The 22,214-nt window shown below is 44.0% G+C and overlaps 1 protein-coding gene across 1 annotated transcript; it reads left to right on the forward strand.

Moving 5' to 3' along the window:
* The first annotated feature begins 10,926 nt into the window (after nt 1–10,926).
* Nucleotides 10,927–21,912, forward strand: LOC140729026 (beta-1,3-galactosyl-O-glycosyl-glycoprotein beta-1,6-N-acetylglucosaminyltransferase 4-like). The gene is made up of 2 exons (XM_073048288.1): nt 10,927–11,083; nt 17,379–21,912. Exons 1-2 carry the CDS (start codon nt 11,013–11,015, stop codon nt 18,739–18,741), a joined length of 1,434 nt encoding a protein of 477 aa, XP_072904389.1. The 5' UTR covers nt 10,927–11,012; the 3' UTR covers nt 18,742–21,912.
* Nucleotides 21,913–22,214: the final 302 nt, after the last annotated feature.

A 22,214-nucleotide genomic window follows, 5' to 3' on the forward strand; every position in this document is an offset into this window, starting at 1 on the left:
CAATAATCACTATTTCAAGTAGCAGGTCCCCCTTTCCAGGCAAGGAGGAGATACTTCCAGTTTAAGAAGTAGACTGATTCCAGTTATCTTACTTCCATTCCAATGTGCAAATTCTAACCAAGATTTGGATTTTACAAAGGATTTCTGAAACACGAGCACAATTCTTAAAAACTGAACAACATGGCACTGAGTTGCAACGAGCAGGCTAGCCATTGCAGAATGAAGGTTCTTGAAAGAGATCCTTCTTGGACAGAGGCCAAGGAGTAAATTCTGCCTCTTCTTCTCTGTACTTCCTATCAACTCCCAATGTCTTCTAATTGTTCTACTTTGGTATATTCGTCTTCCCTTCATCCTCTATCTGGTGCCTCAGTCACTGAACTGCACTTTCAACCGCTGTTTATAATGTTGTTCCATCTTCTATAATATTTACATTGTAAATACATGCTGTCATTTATGTACTTATGTACATTTTATTCCAAATATGTACTTCTAACTTTATTTTTGTTTAACTCTTTAATCGTTGAATGTTGCCATTTTTGTTGCACGCAGAGCCCACACACCACAGGAATTTCCTAACACAGGTGAGCGTATGTAGTGAGTGAAGTTGATCCTCGATCCTTGTAACGATATCACCGATATGTGATGTTTTCCAACTGCTGCTGTTTTTTGTACGGCCAGCAAACGTGCAGAGGGTTTATGGAGTTGTAAGAATTACAGGGTTGTCAAAGCAGGGGGCAGGTGGTAACTTTCCTAACATAGACTAGGACTCTGATACTGGTAAGGCCTTGTTAAGTGCCTTCAGGGAAGGTTCCCTGGACAATATGCACACAGTGGCCACTATATTAGGTACACCTGAACACCTGCTTGTTAATGGAAATATCTAATCAACCAATCATGTGGCAGCAACTCAATGCAAAAATGCTTGCAGACATGGTCAAGAGGTTCAGTTGTTGTTCAGGCCAAACATCAGAATGGGGAGGAAATGTGATCTAGTGTGTTGACCATGGAATGAGTGCTGATGCCAGATGGGGTGGTTTGAGTTTCTCAGAAAATGCTGGTCTCCTGGGATTTTCACACACAGCAGTCTCTAGAGTTTACACAGAGAGGTGTAAAAAAAAAATCCAGTGAGTGGCAGTTCTGTGGGTGAAAACACCTTGTTAATGAGAGACAGATCAGAGGAGAATGGTCAGACTGGCTCAAGCTGACAGGAAGGAAGTAGTAACTCAAATAAACACAGCACATCAAACCTTTAAGTAGATGGGCTACAGCTGCAGAAGACCATGGATGTACTCTCATTCAGGAGGTACCTAATAATGTGGCCACTGAGTGCATAGAACCCTACTAGGGAGAGGGCAAAACTCAACCTACTTGGGTGATAGAGTGGGGCAGGTGACTGAGGCGTGGGAACACTTTGCAACCAGAGCCCATGGCTCCATTAGTTTTAAAATTGATATGAAAAGGTACAGAACTAGTCCATAGGTTCTAGGTACGAGAGGGGAGCTTGTAAAGGTTGATTGTAATAGGTCATCTGAAGGCAAAGGGGCCACAGGTAAGTGGGAAGCTTTCAAAGGTGAGATAGAGAGCTCAAGGTGTACATGTTCCTGTTAGTGAAGGACAAGGCTAATAGGAATGGGGAACTCTGGATAATGAGGGATATTGAGGCTTGGGCCAGGAAAAAGGAAGAGGCTTGTATGGGTAATGTGCATGCAGATGGGATCAAGACCATAAGACCATAAGACATAGGAGGAGAATTAGGTCATTCAGCCCATCGAGTCTGCTCCACCATTTTATCGTGGCTGATCCGAGATCCCACTCAAGCCCATACACCTGCCTTCTTGCCATATCCTTTGATGCTATGACCAATCAGGAAAATATCAACTTCCGCTTTAAATATACCCACAGACTTGGCTTTCACTGAAGTCTGTGGCAGAGCATTCCACAGATTTACTACTTCTGGCTAAACCAAATACCTCCTTACCTCTGTTCTGAAAGATCACCCCTCAATTTTGAGGCTGTGTCCTCTAGTTCTGGATGCCCCCACCATAGGAAACACATTTCCACGCTATCTAGTCCTTTGAACATTTGGTAGGTTTTAACGAGAACACCTCTCCCACCGCCCCCACATTCTTCTAAATTCCAGTAAGCACAGGCCAAAAGCTACCAAGCGCTTCTCATATGTTAACCCCTTCATTCCTGGAATCATTATTGTGAACTTCCTCTGGACTCTCTCCAATAACAACACACCCTTTCTGAGATATGAAGCTCAAAACTGATGACAATACACCAAATGCCATCTGACTAGTGTCTTATAAAGCCTCAGAATTATCTCCTTGTTTTTATATTCTATTCCCTTGAAATAAATGTCAACATTGCATTTGCCTTCTTTACAACAAACTCATCTGTAAATTAACCTTCTGGGAGCCTTACACAAGACTAATTCCCTTTGCACCTCTGATGTATGAATTTTCTCCCCATTTAGATAAACTTTTAGCTACCCTCCTTCCCCTCCCCACACCTTTTATTCCGATGCCTTCCCCCTTCCTTTCCAGTCCTCGGAAAGGGTCTCAGCCCAAAACATCAACAGTATATTTCCAGAATTTCCAGGATTTCCAGCATCTGCACAAATTTTCATGTATGTATGTAGTTCATTTTCTGCCTGGTGACTGACTAGTAGGGTGTTGGGGGATTAGTGGTAGTGCCCAGCCTGTTTAAATGTGCATTAATGGGCAAGGGGATTAGTATAGCAGAGTCCATGTTTGTTGTTTATACTAAACTGATAACGTGTGTTGTAAAGAGAATGCAGGGAAACTTCTGTGGGATTTAAATACACGAGAATTTGAATACAAGAGTAATGATGTCTTTCTCCAATTATATCCTCCCCTGATGAGGTGGTATCAGAACAGGTCCTCCCCAAGTTAAGGCAAAATTCCCATTCTCTGAACTGTTTGTAACCTAAGTAGTTTGCAAGTCAGAAGTATAGCCATGAACTGAGTTCCCACGTGGTAGGAGATGGCTGCAGCCCCAGAGCAGTTGTCCCACAAACATTTGACCTTATGTATGGGCTGTACATGAGTCATAAGCTGGGGTCAACCTTGTATTGTCGAATAAACTCTTCTCCGGCTTCCAGCTGGGTACAAGTATCAATTTTAACTGACATTTCGATGACAAACTCTGCCATCTTCATCAGGGATGATGCCTGGGCATGTCTAGTCTGGTGGTATTTATACCCCCATCATCCATCCCTCCTGATTGGTTAGTTCTCATCCAATCAGGTTTCCGCTGTCCCACCTTGCTTACAATCGAATTCCAGTTCTTACTTAGAGTGACACCTTCATCTTTGTTAAAATTCTTTTCCTCGAGATTTATTTCAACAGCCTCCTTCACCAGGTGGTCCCAAAAGTGCATGGCTTGGTACAGTAGTTTTGTGCTGTCAAAGACAATCCTATGGCCATTGCAAATGCAATGTTCTGCTACCCCCAATTTCTCCAGGTAACCCAAATGGATATACCTCCTGTGCTCCTTGATGTGGTTTTCCACTATGTGTCCCATCTGGCCGATATATAGTGCTCCATATTCACAGGGAATCCTATAATTACCAGCCATCCTCTGGCCTATGTGACCTTTGACCTGCATAAGCTGTGATTTGAGCTTCCTTACTGGTTTGTGGATGGTATTAATCTGGTGTTTCTTTAGGGTTCTGGTGACCCTCCAGAAATTGTGGAAATGTAGGGAAGACAGGTGGTCTCAGGACCTGGGACTTAGGATGGCTGGCTTTTCCATTCAATGACATTTTTACCCCCATATCAGGCCGCAAACTTATAAGAGAGTAGAGGTGCTGCTGTGCTTTCTTTGTAATAGCGCTTACATGCTGGGCCCATGACAGATCCTCTGAAATAATAATACTGAGGGATTTAAAATTGCTGACCCTCTCCACCTCTGATACCCCAATGAGGACTGGCTCATGGACCTTGGTTTCCTCCTCCTGAAGTCAGTAGCCATCTTCTTGAAGGTGGTAATAAAGTTGGTAAGGTAACTTAAAAAGAATGTGAATGTTGCTTCATATAAACAGAGTCAAGGAATAAAAACTGTGCAGTAAGGCTAAATCTTTCATCAATCACTAGGTAGCTAAAGCTGGATTGTTGCATTCAAACCTAGCCACCACAAATTAGGACGAATTTCAATAGAGGGTCCAGTGGGTATTTTCTAAGATGGTTCCAAAAATGGTGTCTTCAGTATTGTGGAGGGACTAGAGGCTGGCATCCTGTATGTTGGGTCAAAGAAAGCTAATTGAAGGCCTTCAGAATTTAGAAGAAGTTGATAGAGTACCAAAGGAGAACTGTTTCCAAATGTGGGAACCTGAATAAAACAATAAAAGAACCAAAACAATAATATTTTTTAATGCAGCTGTGATCAGAGATTCTCTGCATGAGAGGCTGGCCAAAGAGGATTGATTAGCCACTTTCAAAATGGAATTGGATATACACTTGGAGAGGAAAGTTTGCATGGAATGATTTGAATGCTCTCTCATCGGACCGTCGTTGTCTCTGAGATTGAATGCCCTCCTTCTCCGCTGTACCATTCAATGGAATTCCAAACTTGAGTTTAATTGACATGGTCAAAAAGGAAGGCACTGGCAACGTCAATCACTTGCTTTTGCCCAGATGGAAGTTTGACAAATTAGAGTGCTTTCACGATGTTTCAACCTTGGGTAATGCGTGGGGTATGCTGGCACAAACATTTGTTCATTTATTTGTTTCCAAAGATTTTCCACCAGGCTTACACTTACTTTCACTGGTTCGAACATGCATTTGGCAGTGAGTGGGAAGTCCTGCTTAAGCCTTTTGAAGACTTTTGGCAGAGATCACTGGAAAACCCATGGATTCCTCTAGGTTTTCCCCTTAGTGTTGAGAATGCCTTGCGTGGTCACAACTAAATTTTGAGCTTTTGAATGTATTATACAGAAGTGTAAATGACACTGTATTAAATTATCATATGACTCATGCTAATTCATTGCTTTTGCAGAGAGTGAGTAAGATGCATTAAGTATCTGAGTTAAACCATGTGGTTCCAACAGTAACAATACTTAGGAGGCATTTGGATAGGTGCTGACTGATTAGGGCATATAGAGAGATGAAATGAATGCCAAGTAGTGACATGGTCTGGTCTGAAGTCTGCATTCCGGTTCACATTCTGGTTGGCCTCTGTTGGGTTGTGTCCCATGTCCTGCCCAGTAGCCCAGGAGGCTAGCACCAAGAACCCAAGACTCAAGCCTCGAGCTCCAAGAACCCAAGACTCAAGCCTCAAGCAACCCAAGACTCCAAGAACTCCAAGCCTCCAACTCCTAGAACCCATGCCTTGTCACGTTTTTGCCTGGTTTTGGGGTCCAAGCCTGAGTCAAGGCCCAGGCTCTGGGTCTGTGTCCAGTCTCAAGCTCGGAGTCCACCCCAGACTCCTTGTTCCCAGTCTCTCATCCCGGTCCTGCTTCCCCGGCCCTGTCTGTGACCTGTCCCGTCCCTTAGTTTTGTTCCATCCTGTTCCTGGTACTTCAGTGTCTGCATCCTGCATTTGGGTCCAGTCTCAACACCCCCCGTTATGACAGAACGACCCTCCCATTCATGGACCCAGCAACGCAGACACTGTCGTCTAACTCCCGTCAACTTGAGGTTTTCTGCTGATTGGACATCCCCCCCCCCCCCCCCACCCGCCTGAGTCGTCCCTAGTCCTGGAGAGCCTCTTCGGTCGCCTGGAAGGGGTACTGTCATGGTCCGGTCCTAAGTCCGCACTCCGGTTCACGTTCCGGTCTGCAGACTCTGGACTCCGGGTCCTCCGACTGTCCCCTGTTTCGGTTGGACTCAAGCATTTGCACCTGATGCTCATCTTGTTGGCTGGGAATATAAGTGGCTCTGGGATTGAGTGTAGTTGGGGGGTTGTCTCATCAGTCTCTGCTTGGAGTAACCCACCGATGGAAGGCTAGCTCATTCAGTGAGTTATGGATTTGGCTGTTCCATAGCCTGCCAAGGTTACCAGCCGCCTCAAGTCTTGGAGCCACCCCAGACCGAGCTCCTTTCCTGTCCCTTACCTCTGTGGGTAAGCCAGGCCGGTTGCCGTTACCCTGCAGTTGGATGTGTCCCTTCCTGTCCCTTGCCTCCGTTGGGTAAGCCAGGCTGGTTGCCGTTACCCTGTGGTTTGTTCTGTCCCTTCCTGTTCCTTGCCTCTGTCGGGTTGTGTCCCGCATCCTGCCCAGGAGTCCTGCGGCCCATCCAGGAGACTAGCTCCAAGCACCCAAGACTCAAGCCTCAGGCAACCCAAGACTCAAGCATCGAGCTCCAAGCCCCCAAGACTCAAGCCTCAGGCAACCCAAGACTCAAGCCTCAAACTCCAAGGACCCAAGACTCAAGCCTCGAGCTCCAAGGACCCAAGACTCAAGCCTCGAGCTCCAAGCAACCCAAGACTCAAGCCTCAAGCTCCAAGCACCCAAGACTCAAGCCTCGAGCTCCAAGCCCCCAAGACTCAAGCCTCAGGCAACCCAAGACTCAAGCCTTGAGCTCCAAGGACCCAAGACTCAAGCCTCGAGCTCCAAGCCCCCAAGACTCAAGCCTCGAGCTCCAAGGACCCAAGGCTCAAGCCTCGAGCTCCAAGGACCCAAGACTCAAGTTTCGAGCTCCAAGGACCCAAGACTCAAGCCTCGAGCTCCAAGGACCCAAGACTCAAGCCTCGAGCTCCAAGGACCCAAGACTCAAGCCTCGAGCTCCAAGGACCCAAATCTCAAGCCTCGAGCTCCAAGGACCCAAGACTCAAGCCTCGAGCTCCAAGGACCCAAGACTCAAGCCTCGAGCTCCAAGGACCCAAGACTCAAGCCTCGAGCTCCAAGCCCCCAAGACTCAAGCCTCGAGCTCCAAGCCCCCAAGACTCAAGCCTCAGGCAACCCAAGACTCAAGCCTCCTCCAAGAACCCAAGACTCAAGCCTCGAGCTCCAAGAACCCAAGACTCAAGCCTCAGGCAACCCAAGACTCAAGCCTCAAACTCCAAGGACCCAAGACTCAAGCCTCAAGCTCCAAGGACCCAAGACTCAAGCCTCGAGCTCCAAGGACCCAAGACTCAAGCCTCAAGCTCCAAGGACCGAAGATTCAAGCTTCAAGCAACCCAAGAACTCCAAGTCTCCAAGTCCTCCAGGAACCAAGTCTCCAAGTCTCCAACTCCTAGTACCCAAGCCTTGTCATGTCTTCGCCTGGTTTTGGGGTCCAAGCCCGAGTTAAGGCCCAGACTCTGGGTCCGTGTCCAGTCTCGAGCTCGGAGTCCACCCCAGGCTCCTTGTTCCCAGTCCTTCATCCCGGTCCTGCTTCCCCAGCCCTGTCTGCGACCTGTCCAGTCCTTTAGTTTTGTCCCATCCTGTTCCTGGTACTTCAGTGTCTGCACCCTGCATTTGGGTCCAGTCTCAATGCCCCCTGTATGACAAGTAGGTTTGGTAAAGATAGGTATGATGGTTTGCATATATATGGTGGGTCAAAAGGCCTGTTTCCATGTGCACAATTCTATTTCCTATAACTCCGTAAGTGCCCTTTTGTAACTTCCTAGTCCTATTTCCTAACTCAGGATAATCTCTAAATTCAGATATACAACTTTTCAATCCATTACTCAATTGATTATTTCATATATGGTGGGAAGCTAATATTCTGAAGAACATTGTTATCTTGCTACCTGCCAATCAAATAACTTTTCAATATCTTCTAACTTCCATGAAACTGACAACTAATACCTCAGTTATCATCATTTCCAGACATTCCCCTAGCTGTTGTAATGTTACAAATGCGGAAGATCTTACAACGTGTATATTTCTTGTCAAGCAACCTATTTATATATTTTGCTATTTTACTTGCAAATGTATTTCCCTCTTTTTATCAATATTTTGCTTATTCTTCCTACAACTTTTCCAATTATCTGCTTTACTACCTCTTGGAATTACAGTAAAACTCAAAATTCGTTTTCCAACTATTCGGAAATCCTAGTGGTTCTGGCTGAGGGCATTTGCTGTTTGCTTGTCTCCCTTGAAACAGAAGGCAGTACATAGGAAAGTACAGCACATGACAAGCCCTCTATCTGTACCGATCACAATGTCAAATTAAACTAAAGCCTCTTAACCTTACTTCTATCATCTCCCCTAGTAGCAGATTCAAGGTGACCTTTACTCTTTGTGTTTTAAATAATCACCACACAAATCTCCTTTAAATTTTCTCCCTTTCCCTCAAAACTGTACCCTCTAATATTTGACATTTCAACCCAGGGCCGAAGATTCTGCCTCCCTAGTTTTATATATTTTTATCAGGTAGCTCCTCAGCCTCCAGTGCTCCAGAGAAAACAATATAAGTTGGAGGAATTACAGCCTGTGCTCCCTTCCAATTCACTAGAGCCCCAATTACTGATCACCAGTTCCTGTGTTCCCTTCCAACTCACCAGGACTCCAGCTACTTCAATCCCTTAAACTTAATGGTTTTACCTGAAAACCTAATAAAATATTGCATAGCATCTACAAAACAGAACGAAAAGTGTGTAAGGGTATTAAAAGCAATAACATCTGTGAGGCTATCAGAGATGCCAAGCGAATGGGGTTGAGAGGGAAAATAAATCAGCCATGATGGAATGGCAGAGCAGAAGCAATGGGCCAAATGGCCTAATTCTACTCCTCTGTCCTACGGTCTTATAGTCTAAAACCAGTCCAAAGTTGAGTACCCAACTAGCTGTCATTTGTGGCAGCCCTGCGTACTAAAAAGGGCTATAAAACAAAGTTGAGAAGCAGCGTCACCTCCATTCCTAAAGAGTTTAATGCATTCTACACAAGTTTTAAGCAGAAGGTGATTGAATATGTCACCACCCTGGCAGTTTCAAATGCACCTGAACCCACAATCACTGTTGCCGATGTAAGATCAGTCTTCTGGAGAGTGAATCTGCAGAACGAAAGAAAACGAAGTATCTGGCCATTGACTTCATAAAGGGTGGCAGTGCACGTGATCTTGTCTGCATCAGCAGTGTTGAGGTTGAGAGCTTCATGTTCCTTAGTGTACTCATCACCAATAGCCTGTGCTGGTCCAATATCACAGCCAAGAGTGCTCACCAGTGTCTCTGCTTCCTTAAGAGGCTAAAGAAATTTGGCATATCCCCAATTTATATTGTTGCATCATGGACTGCAGCAATCTGGATGCATAAAGGCTTGGGATAGCAACTGCTCTGCACATGACTGCAAAAAGCTGCAGAAAGTTGTGGACACAGCTCAGCACATCAGGAAAATCATGGACTTTATCTATACTGCCTCAGTGAAGTGGCCAGCATAATCAAAGACTCCACCCAGCCTGGACACTCACTCTTCTCCCACCTCCCATCAGGCAGAAGATACAAAAGCCTTAAGAGAAGATACCACCAGGCCCAAAGACAGTTTCTATCCCATTGTTATCAGACTTTTGAGTGGACCTCGCGTACAATAAGGTGGACTCTTGCCCTCAGCATTTACTTTGCTATGATTTTGCACCTTATTGTTTACCTGGGCTGCACTTTCTCTGTGGCCTTTTCTCTTTATTCTGCAATGTTATTATTTATCTTGTTCTACCTCAATGCACCGTGTAATAATTTGACCTGTCGAAACAGTATACAAATCAAGTTTTTCACCGCATCTTACTGCATGTGATGTTAAGAAACCAATACCAATACTGAACAGAAAGCAACTGGCCTAGATGGTGTCCCTGGCCATGTCCTTAGATCCTGTGCAGATTAGCTGGTGGGGTATTTGCAGATGCTTTTAATCTTTCCATGCTTGAATCTGAGATTCCCACCTGCTTTAAGAGGATCACTATCATCCTGATACCAAAGAAAAACAAGGTAATGTGCTTTAATGACAACCACCCGGTGGCTCTGACATCTACCATCATGAAGATGGTCTTCATGGTATAACACAGGGCAAATACAAAAAAATTAAGTTAATAATAATAAATTAACAAGCAATAAATGCTGAGAACCTGAGATGAAAAGTCCTGAAAGTGACTTTCAAGGTTGTGGAAACAGTTCAGTGATGGGGTGAGTGAAGTTATCCCCTCTGGTTCAGGAGCCTGATGGTTGAGGGTTAATAGCTGTTCCTGAACCCGGTGGTGTGGGACCTAAGGTTGCAGTACCTCCTTCCTGATGACATCTGCAAGAAGAGGGCGTGGCCTAGATGGCGGATGTCCCTGATGATGGATGCCGCTTTCCTGCCACAGCGCTCCTTGATGTTCTCAATGATGGGGAGGGTTTTACCCATGGTGGACTGGGTTGTAACCACTACTTTTGATAGGCTTATCCTTTCTACTTTACACTTCTCCATATCCTATATCGCTTATCACACCTTCCCAACTTCTCTTCTGCATCCACTTTGTTATAATCGCAATTGGTGTATCATAACCTTCCTGCTCTAATGCTCCAAGCCCCGGCTAATGAAGACAGATATCCCTTAACCAGCTTCTCTCCCATTGCTGCGGTCTTCAGGTTTATATGGACCTTACACCAAGATCGCATTGTTCCTATTCTACGTATATCATCGCCTTATTAGTTTTCCCAATATTTAGCAGCTCTCATTGTCAACACTGAATTCCATTTCTCTGCCCACCTAACCAACTTGTCAATATCTTAAACACAAGAATCTATATCCATTTATTTCCTCCTCACAAGCAACAACGCAACCTTATCATTGCTAGTAATATCAGTTCATCTCCAGGCTGTTAATGTATATGACGACCGGCAAGCGAGTGTCTGACGGGTATTAACTCGGGTTTAACCTCTCAGGTTAACAGCAAACACTTTTCCAACACGCCCAGCTCGTGTTCACTTGTTTCAAGAATGTCTATATCTGGTCACACTATCTGTAACTGCGTGACGTGATCAAGCCACACACGGCAGTGCCAGTGAGTGTGCTCTGACAACCAACTGGAGAAGTTTCGCCCGGCCTCGGTGTTCCGCAAGTCGGCAGCTCGGAGCGTGGACTGCACCGCCGCATGCACTCGGGATCCGTAACTCATTTCCTTCTTTTACTCTCTCAGAGCGTCCGTCCCTCATCGCTTCGTCCGTAAGTTATTCCGGCGGCAGCCCTGTTCGGTAATGTAGGGGTGCGGAGTGCGTGGGGAGCGCGCAGTGAACTGACGAGAGTAGCCTGTGTAACAGTTTTGGCTGAAATCACTTCCTAAAAGTGAAGAATCAAATAATTACCCATAGCGACTAAACTCCCCGACCTTGGATCTTGCTTTTTGCCCAAGTCTCAGCGAAAACTTGTACAGATGGGAACTATGTGGTGTTCGGCTAAAGCGCCCTCAGTTGGAGCCACCTTAACCCTAATAGTTTAAAAAACAGCATGTTAGAAGCACTCCAGCATCCGCAGATTTTCTCTTGTTGTGTTAGAAGCACTCTTTGGGGTTGGTAACATTTGTGACAAGAATAGTGTATCAGCTATTTCCAGTACAGTATCCGCAGTTTGTAATTTTTAAATTCCATTCAGTTGAGTCCTGTGTGTGCTATCCAATTCAAGCATGTTACGTGTATCTGTATCTGTGAGTGTGTGTGTGTGTGTGTGTGTGTGTGTGTGTGTGTGTGTGTGTGAGTGTGTGCGAGTGTGTGTGTGTGTGCGAGTGTGCGCGAGTGTGTGTGTGTGTGTGCGCGCGAGTGTGTGTGTGTGTGTGCGAGTGTGTGTGTGAGTGTGTGTGTGTGTGTCTATGACAGGCAGTGAGAAATAACAGGGTACATTATACAGGTTACACCACTTATGGAAAAATACTGTTGAGTCGAGTCTAGCGGGTCCAAGAAATGTTTCTACTTGCCCTTTATTAGAAATCAGTCACACTGTATCTGCAATCCTCACTTCAGCCCAGCGCACACATTGGAAAACTCTAAGTTTAAAGTCTCATTTTAACTGCATGGAAATGTATAAAATCTCTCAAAGGCGAGTTAAAGCGCGAGTTGGCCTTTGAACGCAAAGACAGTTTTGCCATTAATGATAATATTTATCTTGCTGAAGCCACTTCGCAATCTCGTGTTTTCTTACTTCATACTCGACAGATAAACCGATTTCCCAATACCATAATATATCCCGACAACTGAATCATCTCAGATCGAGTCAGAGTAGCAGAGAAGGGTGTAGGTGGCTGCGCTCAAGAGTCTGGGGAGGGAGGTGCTTCAGAAATCAAAACGGGTTTTGTTCGGTACATTTGAAATTTCCATTTGCCAAACAAATATCAATGTCAATGAACGGAGTCCAAATAGTACAAATGCAGGGACGTTATGGGTGTTGATCCTGGGCTGCAAGTCCAAGGTCCAGGACGACCTGGGAGTGCCACACAGGTATATGGAAGGAAGCATTTTTGTATGCTTACTCATATGGGCAGAGACAATGAGTATGTATTGAGACATCATGCTAAAACTGTACAAAATACTGCATTTAGAGTAGTGTGTATGGTGGTTCTGGTCATTACTCTATAGCAGGGGTGTCAAACTCATTTTAGGTCACGGGCCGGATTGAGCAAAATGCAGCTTCATGCGGGCCGGATCAGTCGGACGCGTGCGAACGCAGCTTTCGTTGCCTCCATTTTTTCAGCCTGCTCTCATGTGTCTCAGTCTCTGCTATAACTACAAAGTGTTTCACTTTACAAATTCCGTTTCTTATGAAGACTGCCGAATAAACACTAAAAACCCTGAAAACCTGGTACCTGAATAAACTCAGCATTAGCCATATCATACGCCATAGGCGCTTCGATTACTGGGGCCAGCTTTAATAGTAATAAGATATTATCTCGCGGGCCAAAGATAATTCCACCGCGGGCCGGATTTGGCCCGCGGGCCTTGAGTTTGACATATATGCTCTATAGGAAGGATGTGGCGGAGGCCGAAGATATTTACCATGACCTTACCTCCACTGGAGGGCTGTGTTGGATAGGCTGGGTTTATTCTCATTGGTTCATAGGAGGCTGAGGGGTGACTTCATAGAGTTATATGAACATTTGAGGAACATAGATGGGGCAGATAAATTATTGTTCCTGGGACAGGGGCGTATGGAACTGGAGGCCACATATTCAAAGTTCAAAGTAAATGTCTGATCAAAGTACATATAATCACCCATATGCAATCATATGCAAATTCATTTGCTTGCAGGCAATCACAGTAATTACAAGAAACACAATAGAATCAATGAAAAACCACATCCAACAGGACAGACAACCAATGTGCAAAAGACAACAAACTGTCCAAATAAATAAAAAGAGAGAAAAAAATAATAAATAAATAAGCAATAAATATCAAGAGCATGAGATGAAGTGTCCTTGAAAGTGAGTCCAGAGGTTGTGGGGACAGTTCGTTTAAGGGGGAGTAAAGTTGAGTGGAGTTATCCCTTCTGGTTCAAGAGCCTAATGGTTGTGGAGTAATAATTGTTCTTGAACCTGGTGGTGTGGGTACTGAGGGTCTTATACCATTTCCCTGATGGCAGCACTGAGAAGAGCGCATGGCCTGGATGGTGGGAGACCTGAATGATGGATTCTGCTTTCCTACAACAGTGCTCCGTGTAGAGGTGTCCAATGGTGGGGAGGGCTTTACCCATGATGGGCTGGGCCGTACCCACTAGTTTTTCTAGGCTTTTTTATACAAGAGCATTAGCATTTCCATACCAGGTCATGATGTAACCGGTCAATATACTCTCCACCACACATGCATAGAAGTTTATCAGACTTTTAGATGACATGCTGAATCTTCACATACTCTACTTCCTCATGTTTTCTTTGTAATGGAGTTTGCGTGCGGGACCCAGGTTGGAGCCTCTGAAATGAATTCAGGGTGACAGGGAAGACATTTAAAACAACACACACAAAATGTTGGAGAAACTCAGCAGGTCGGGCAGCATCTATGGAGGACAATAAACAGCCGATGTTTTGGGCTGAGAGCCTTCATCAGGGGAAGGGGAAAAAGCCAGAATAAGAAAGTGGGGGAGAAGAAGGAGCAGAAGCTGATAGATGAAACCAGTTGAGGGTGAAGGACTTGGTTGGGGGAGAGGGGATAAAGCAAGAGGCTAGGAGGTGATAGGTGGAAGAGGTAAAGGGCTGAAGAAAAAGGACCTTTATACTTGAATTAAACTTGTGTCTAATCAATCTATACCAGTGTAGTTACATTAACATCACCTAATAACGCAGAAGGTCAACCAGGGAATCCTGGGACAAACACCAACTAATAACAATTGCCATCTAATCAATCTACGCTATACCATTAGCAAATTGAAGGAAGCTGTCATGGGCAATCCTATCAGTAAGACATAATCTGCTTTTAGAGGCCTAGTCTGGGTTTTGCAGGACAATTCAATTCCAGACTTCAGCAGGTTCAAAGTTCAAAGTACATTTATTATCTAAGTGTGTCTACTTTATACAAGCTTGGGATTTGTCTCCTTATAGGCAGCCGCAAAACAAAGAAACTGCCGAAGGGTTTCAGCCCGAAACGTTGACTGTACTCTTTTGCTAGATGCTGCCTGGCCTTCTGAGTTCCACCAGCATTTTGTGTGTGTTGCTTGGGTTTCCAGCATCTGCAGATTTTATTTTCTTCGTGAAACAAAGAAACTCAATAGAACCCATTTTTTTAAAAAACACCTAATGTGCAGAGAGAAAGAAAGCAAATCGTGCAAACAATAAAAGTAAGCAAATAGCATTCAGAACTGAAGTGTTACAAAAGTGAGTCCACAGACTCGAAGTCGGGCATCTCTGCAGCCGGAGCAGGCCCCAGCCTCAGTTCAGTGGAGAGCCAAGTGAACGTTGTGGAGCAGCGAGTAGAACCAGCCCATCCCTTGTCCGCAGTCCCAACACCCTGACCTTTGCACTTAAATTGTCCAAACCTTGGATCACTCCTCGGGTTAGACCTGGGCCCTGCCACTTCTATACCCCTAGGGCTGATGCCCCGCCACCTCAATTTGGTCCGCCCCCGACCTTTCCAATTTGGCCTGGTGCTTAAATTGATGAAACCTCAATCTCTCCTCACTCTCGGCTTCTGCCTCAGCTCTGCCTCTCCTCTGCTTGCCTTGCCTTGGTTCTGCCACATCAAATTGCCTCCTGGCCCACTCCAGCAATGGGCAAACATTGGCTCATTCCCCACTCTCTGGCCTGGGCCCCCCGCCACCATGACTCAGTCTCTATTTGCCGCGCCACATCTGTCCTGCACCTTTGAGACTTTAGCTCAAACCGCAAAAATGAACAGAGTTATTACAGGTTGAACAGGAAGTTCAAAAGCTCAACTTCAGAAGGGAAGTTATAGGCTATTGTTAGCAGTGATCATTTTCCAGAAAAGGTTTGAATTGAATTTGAGTATGAGTTTGAATGGTGTTATTAATAAAGTATTTAGTTGTTTCCTTTGTTTTGTTTGCCACTGATAAATAGTCGCTGAGGTTTACCAACACCATCTTAAACTAGAAATTCTAGAGGTGAGCTGAGTGCAACTGCCAAAATTGATTGAGTGTGATACCAAAGAGGGCAAGCAAAAAGGAAATTATTGGGTGTTGAGGGGAAAACACTAATGGTTGGAATTATTCCTCATGGAAATCATGCCATAAGTTCAGGCATGGGGACAATCACCAGTGATATGCACTTCAATTCAATTCTCAACTTTGCAAGAGATGAAGCATTTCTTGCCTGCGTATAGCAAGACCTGGACAACATTTAGGCTTTGTTTGATTATTGGAAAGTGACATTCACCTTACAAAAGTGCCTGGGCAGCAACCATCTTGAATCAGAAGTATCTAATCACCTATCCTTGACATTCAACCTCATTACCATTGCAAAGTCTACCACCATCAATAACCTTCGGATTACCATTGACCAGAAGCTGACTCAGACCAGCCATATAAATACCAGGGCATCATGAATAGGCCAGAGCTTGGATACCCAATAGTACTCATGAAGTCTCTCTACCATCTGCAAGGCACCTGTCAGGCACTCAAGAAGCTTGACACCAGCCAGGGCAACATAATCCTGATGCTGGACTTTGACCCAAAATGTCAACAATTCCTTTATTCCTAAAGATGCTGCTCAACCTGCTGAGCTCCACTAACAGATTGTTTATTGGAAAATTATTTGGGACCCAATCTACCACCTTAGACATTCATTCTCTCCACCTTTAGTGTCCAGCAACTGCTGTGTTTATCATTTACAAAGTGCAGTTACTCAGCTTGGCTACTTTGACTACAGTGCCCATGCCTCCATAATGTTTACCCCTAAGAATGATAAGGGCAGCAGGTTCTTGGCAAGAGCACCCCCAGATGGTCCCTCTCCAAGTCATAAGTCACTCTCATCTGCAAATAATTCACAGGCCCTTCATTGTTCCTGGTTCTTACAGTACTATAGGACAGCCTTCATTAGAAGTGCCTATTAAAACTCTGTCACAATTCAAGTAAACATCCCATTGACTCCTTCTGAAAGGCAATCAAGGATGAACAGTAAATGCTGGTTTTGGCCATGACACCCACATTCCAAACAAACAAGCTAGATGTAATTATCAGTGAATATCCACAATCAACTTTGTGAGTTTACAATTAACCAGAAACCCAAGACGACAACGTGAAAGAGTAAGCAGGAATATTAATTAAGTATCATTGCATCACTACATTGTGGGATAGCTTGGTTCCAGATTTATACTTACATTCTTTTGTCTCTTATCCCTGCTAAAACCTGTGCTACTATCCAACCTAAATAATGTGAGTCTGGGTTGGATCAAACTGATGAATTGTAATGCCTCAGTCACCAGCTCAACAATTTGTGACTGAACAAGTACTTTGCCAGGGCAGTTAGAAAGGTACAATAAACCCTGGCCATCCCTGTTGTCCCCAAATTGCAAATGTAAAATAATAGTGAGGCCAGCTTGAGGGAGAACCACAGATTTTACCTGCCTTGTGTTCATTGGTGCACTTTTCTATGACTATATAATTTCATGTTTGCTTTCAACCTTGTAAGAAAATATTTTATGAATAGTTTTATGTAAGATCACTTTCTGAGTGAGACAATGCAGAACTACATTTCAATGTTAAGGGTAGCCCATTTAAAATGGAGGTGAAGAGGAATTTCTTCTCTCCAAAAGTTGTGAATCTTTGGAATTCTGTAATATAAAGAGCAACAGAAGCTGAATCATTGAGTATATTCAAAGCTGAGACTGTTTTTCGTGTTACGAAGGAGTCAAGGATTATGGGGAAATGACTGGAAAGGTGAAATAAAGCCAAGATCAGATTTGTCATGATCCCATTAAATGATGGAGTGGGCTTGTGGGACCACATGGCCTACTCCCTGTGATTTTATTATGTTCTAAATGACATCCACATTTGTTTGTGCTGACATTGGGCTTTCTGTGTTTTGCAGAATGCATTTCAGGTTTTCCACTAGAAGAAATCATCTGAAGAAGATGCTTTGGCTGCTTTTAGCTGTTGCTCCGCTGGGCCTCTTAATACTCTGTCACAATTATGTAGGCAGAGACTTGCAGAAAACTTGGCTAGTAGAACCTCTCCTGAGTACCTCTTCACTTGTGTGGAATAGAAAGAATGTCAAGTGCTTGCAGTCAAAGATTGAGATAAATTGCACGGAAATCTACAATTACAACCCAGTAGAGGTGGGAAAAACATTAGAAATACGCAAGGGTAGGATTGTTGATTTGGAAGATGAAGACGTGGAGTTGATGACATCAAATTGTGCCCAATACCTTCACCATAGAGGATACCATTATAAGTTGACCACAGAGGAGGAGCAGGAGTATCCCTTGGCATTTTCTCTGGTTGTTCATAAAGATGCCATTATGGTGGAAAGGTTGCTGAAAATGATTTATGTGCCCCAAAATATATATTGTATTCATTATGACCAGAAATCCTCAAAATCTTTCAAAACTGCCATGGATAATTTAGCCAGGTGTTTACCAAACGTATTCATTGCAACCAAGATAGAGTTGGTGTACTACACTCATATCTCCAGGCTCCAAGCAGATCTCAATTGCTTTTCGGATCTTCTCAACTCCTCTGTCCGGTGGAAGTATGTTATCAATTTGTGTGGCCAAGATTTGCCATTGCGATCCAACTTAGAACTGGTATCTGAACTGAAGAAGCTGAATGGGGCGAACATGTTGGAGTCGATGAAACCCACTGCCACTAAGCAAGAGCGATTTACATTTCACTACGAGTTTCAAAATACCTTGTTTGAGTTTGGAAGCAATCTAGTGCAAACAGACATCAAGAAGGATCCTGCCCCCCATGGCATTGAAATGTTCACCGGCAGTGCCTACTTTGTCTTAAGTTATGACTTTGTCAAATACATTAATAACAGCATAGTAGCCAAAGATTTCCTTGCATGGTCTGCAGATACGTACTCACCGGATGAGCACTTCTGGGCGAGTATGGTACGAGTGCCGGGAGTACCAGGTGAGCTCCCCAGGTCCGGAGCTGAAGTGACTGATATGCAAAGTAAGACGCGGCTGGTGAAGTGGAGCTACCTCGAGGAGATGTTATACCCACCTTGCACTGGAACTCACCGCCGCAGCACCTGCATCTATGGTTCTGCTGAGCTCAGGTGGCTCCTTCAGAGTGGCCATTGGTTTGCTAACAAATTTGATTCTAAAGTAGACCCTGTTTTAATAAAATGCTTGGAACTAAAGATTGTGGAACGCCAGAGAGATTGGCTAGGATTGACTTCTCAAAAGTTCTCTGTTTATAATATTGATGGAAACTTTTGGAGTTGAAGAAGTATCACATTTTGCATTGGAAGTTTTGATTAAGCTTCAAAGCTAAACAGAAAATCAAGCAATGTTCTCTCCTGTTTTGTGTTGAAAGTTTTAACCACTAACAATGCAGGGAGCAGAGAACAGAGAGTAAGATAAGAAAACAAGTGCCTATAAAACTTGAACTAAAGTATATAGTCAAGTGACACCATTTGTCAAAGAGGATATAAGGGACTTTATTCCTTAGATTGTAGGAAACTGAGATCTGATCCTATGGAGGTGGAGAAAATCATAATGGTCCTAGAGGCTTTTTTTCCCGAGTTGGGGAATCAGACAGACAGACAGACAGACAGACATACTTTATTGATCCTGAGGGAAATTGGGTTTTGTTACAGTCGCACCAACCAAGAATAGTGTAGAACTATAGCAATATAAACCATAAATAATTTAATAATAATAGGTAAATTATGCCAAGTGGAAATAGGATTCAAGAACTAGAGGGCATAGGTTTAGAGAGAAAGGGGAAAAATTTAATAGGAACTCGAGGAGCAACTTTTTTCACGGAGGATGGTATCTATGTGGAATAAGCTGCTGGAGGAAGTTGCTGAGACAAGTACAAGAACAACATTTAAAAGAAAGTTGAACAGGTACATGGATTGGAAAGATGCTAAAGGTTTTGGGCTAAATGGGGCTAGCTTGGCTGGAATGGACTGACTGGTCCAAGGGGCCAGCTTCAGTGCTGTATAACTCTATGACTCAGAGGAAATTTACAGAGGACAGTGCACTTACTGATACTTTTTATTGCAATGTGAGAGGAAATCTTAAATGTCTCTTTTGCTTCCTAGAAATAAAAGAGAGATTAAAGATTAGCTCTATTTGTCACATGTATATCGAAACATTGAAGGTTTGCCTCAGATCAATTCAGTGAGGATTATACTGGGCAAGTATCACCCCACATCCGGCATCAACATTTCATTCCCACAACTCACTAACCCTAGCATGAGCTCGATGTCTCTGGAATGTGGGAGGAAACCGAAGCATCCGAAGGAAACATGCGTGGTCACTGGGAGAACGTACAGACAGTGGTGGGAATTGATCTCACAGTTGGGTGCGGTGAAACTTCGCACTGACTGCTGCTCTGCTGTGCTGCCCAAATACAGGCGCAGGGAAACCGTGCAAACTCCATACAGACATCATGCAAAGTCAAGTTCAAACCCAGGTCTCCGGTGATGTGAGGCAACAATGCTAACTGCTGCACCATCATGCCAGCTGCATTCTTTAATGCAATATTAGCTTGGAGGCATTTGTCTTTCCCATAGCTTTAGCCCATTGCACAAACCCTGCCTATGGCTGACATTAAATTTATCCGATATATTTGCATTGCTCTCATCTCTAAGAAGTGTAAATTGTCCAACGTTCTCTTGGATGGAAAGTGGGCCTGAGTATTGGTTTGCTAGTATGTGTGGTTTATTTTCATTCACATTTATATTCCTTAAGTTCATTAAGGCTGTTACAGCCAGGTATTATCCAAAGAGGGGTTACTGGTGTCTAGGGAAATTGTGGCTCATCATCTGTGGTTGGCAGCTCATCAAGAAGAAGGAGAACTAATCTCAAACCTCCACTGCCTCGCAGCTTTACCCACTCACTGGGAAGGCTTCGGGAGTAAACCCCGAGGAAAAATCCAGATCTGGAGTCCCTAAGGCAGTCCTATGTTGAGTTCAACTCTGACTAGCAACTCCTGCGACACTGCTGATGCCAAACTGTGTCGGTCTTTGCCGTTCCTTCGGATTCATCAGATGTGTGGGGTGGAGGTGGACCTGCTGCATGGGTCACAGTTTTCTCTCCATATCATCCTGCCTTGACTCGTGTATCATGTAAACAGCTGGGATGCAACATCCATGGTTGACTTCAGCCAATGAAGGGCCTCAGTGTACTTCCTCCAAACCTGAATTTGTGGTATCACAGGGAAATATATTGAAATCTCTCCTCTGTCGCCAATTTGGAATTGTTCTAATTTTGCTTCAAGTGTCTTTTGGTTCACTGCACCAAACATCTTGTTCAGTAATAATAAATCATCTCACTGGGGGTTGTCCCAAGGGACTTTATTTGAGAACTGGAATAGAGCCACACGAGCAAGGCATTTTTGAGAATGAGCACAATATCATTCTATGCCCTGCTTCTAGAAGTACTATTTTCAGTTTGGGAATAATCCGTATTAATACTAGATGTAAAAAATATAAAATTAGTAATTGCAAAATTCACCCCATAAATTTAATGTGTATCTGTGCTTCATATATTTACTTATTGGGACCTGCTCGCTGGCTGGGCCAGTGTTTATTACCCATGCCTAATTGCTCTTGATGGTGGTACCAGTACTGCTATTGAGGATTTTGAACCAGCAGTGATGAAAAACTGGTGATATCCTTCCAGGTTAGGTTTGTGTGCAGCCTTGAGGGGAACCTGCAGACAATAGTACTCCTATGATCGTGATGATCGTGGAAGTTTTGTCAGCCTTGGTGGCAGAGATGATACCAAAGAAGCTTAGATCAGTAACCTTCATTTATTCAGTTGTGGTAATCTGGGTATCATTGGAATATCTCCAACATATTGTGAATTCTGTAGTTGATACATCCACACTGTGCATTGGTTGTGGAAGGAATGAATGTTTGGGATGGTGAATAAGTTGCCAATGTCCTTTCTGCTTTGTCCTGGGTGGCATCAAGCTTCAGTATTGTTGGAAATGTACTCACCCAGGGAGATGGAGAGAACTCTGACAGTATCCGTACTACTGGAAGAGATTTATGGTGTCTGGAGTTGGGTCATGTTCCTCTAGATACCTAGCTTCACACAGGACTTCTGTACCATATCCCATTGGGTGTCTAGTTAGTGGTGACCTATATGATGTTGAAGGTCTGGGACTATTCCCACAACCTATGGACTCTCTTTCAAGGACTCTTCACTCATGTTCTCAATATTTATTGCTTATTTATTCATTGTTATTATTTCTTTTTGTTTGCTTTGTATTTGCACTATTTGTTGTCTATTGTACATTGGTTGTTTTTCTATTATGTTGGGTGTGGTCTTCCATTGATTCTGTTATGGTTTTTGGATTTATTGGGTATGCCTGCAAAGAAACAAATCTCAGCTTTGTATATGGTGATATATTGTATATATAAACTTTGAATTTTTGAACTTTGGTAGTGCCATTGAATGTTATGTGTAGGTAGTGTGACTTACTTTAGGGGGTGATGGCTATTGCCAGGCACCATTATACATCAGTATACATGACACACTATGATGTCTAACACCTGCTGCAATAGAGGTGTAGACATTTTTGTCTGCCGAAGGTTTGCAAATGGAATTGAACACTGTACAATCATCAATGAACATCCCTGTTCCTGACCTTATGATGGATGGAAGGTCACTGATGAAGCTGCTGAAGATGTGTGGCCTTAGGACACAGCCCGCGACGATGATTCACAGCATCCTCCACA

This window comes from Hemitrygon akajei, chromosome 6, assembly GCF_048418815.1.
Source record: "Hemitrygon akajei chromosome 6, sHemAka1.3, whole genome shotgun sequence".
Taxonomy (NCBI): Eukaryota; Metazoa; Chordata; class Chondrichthyes; order Myliobatiformes; family Dasyatidae; genus Hemitrygon; species Hemitrygon akajei.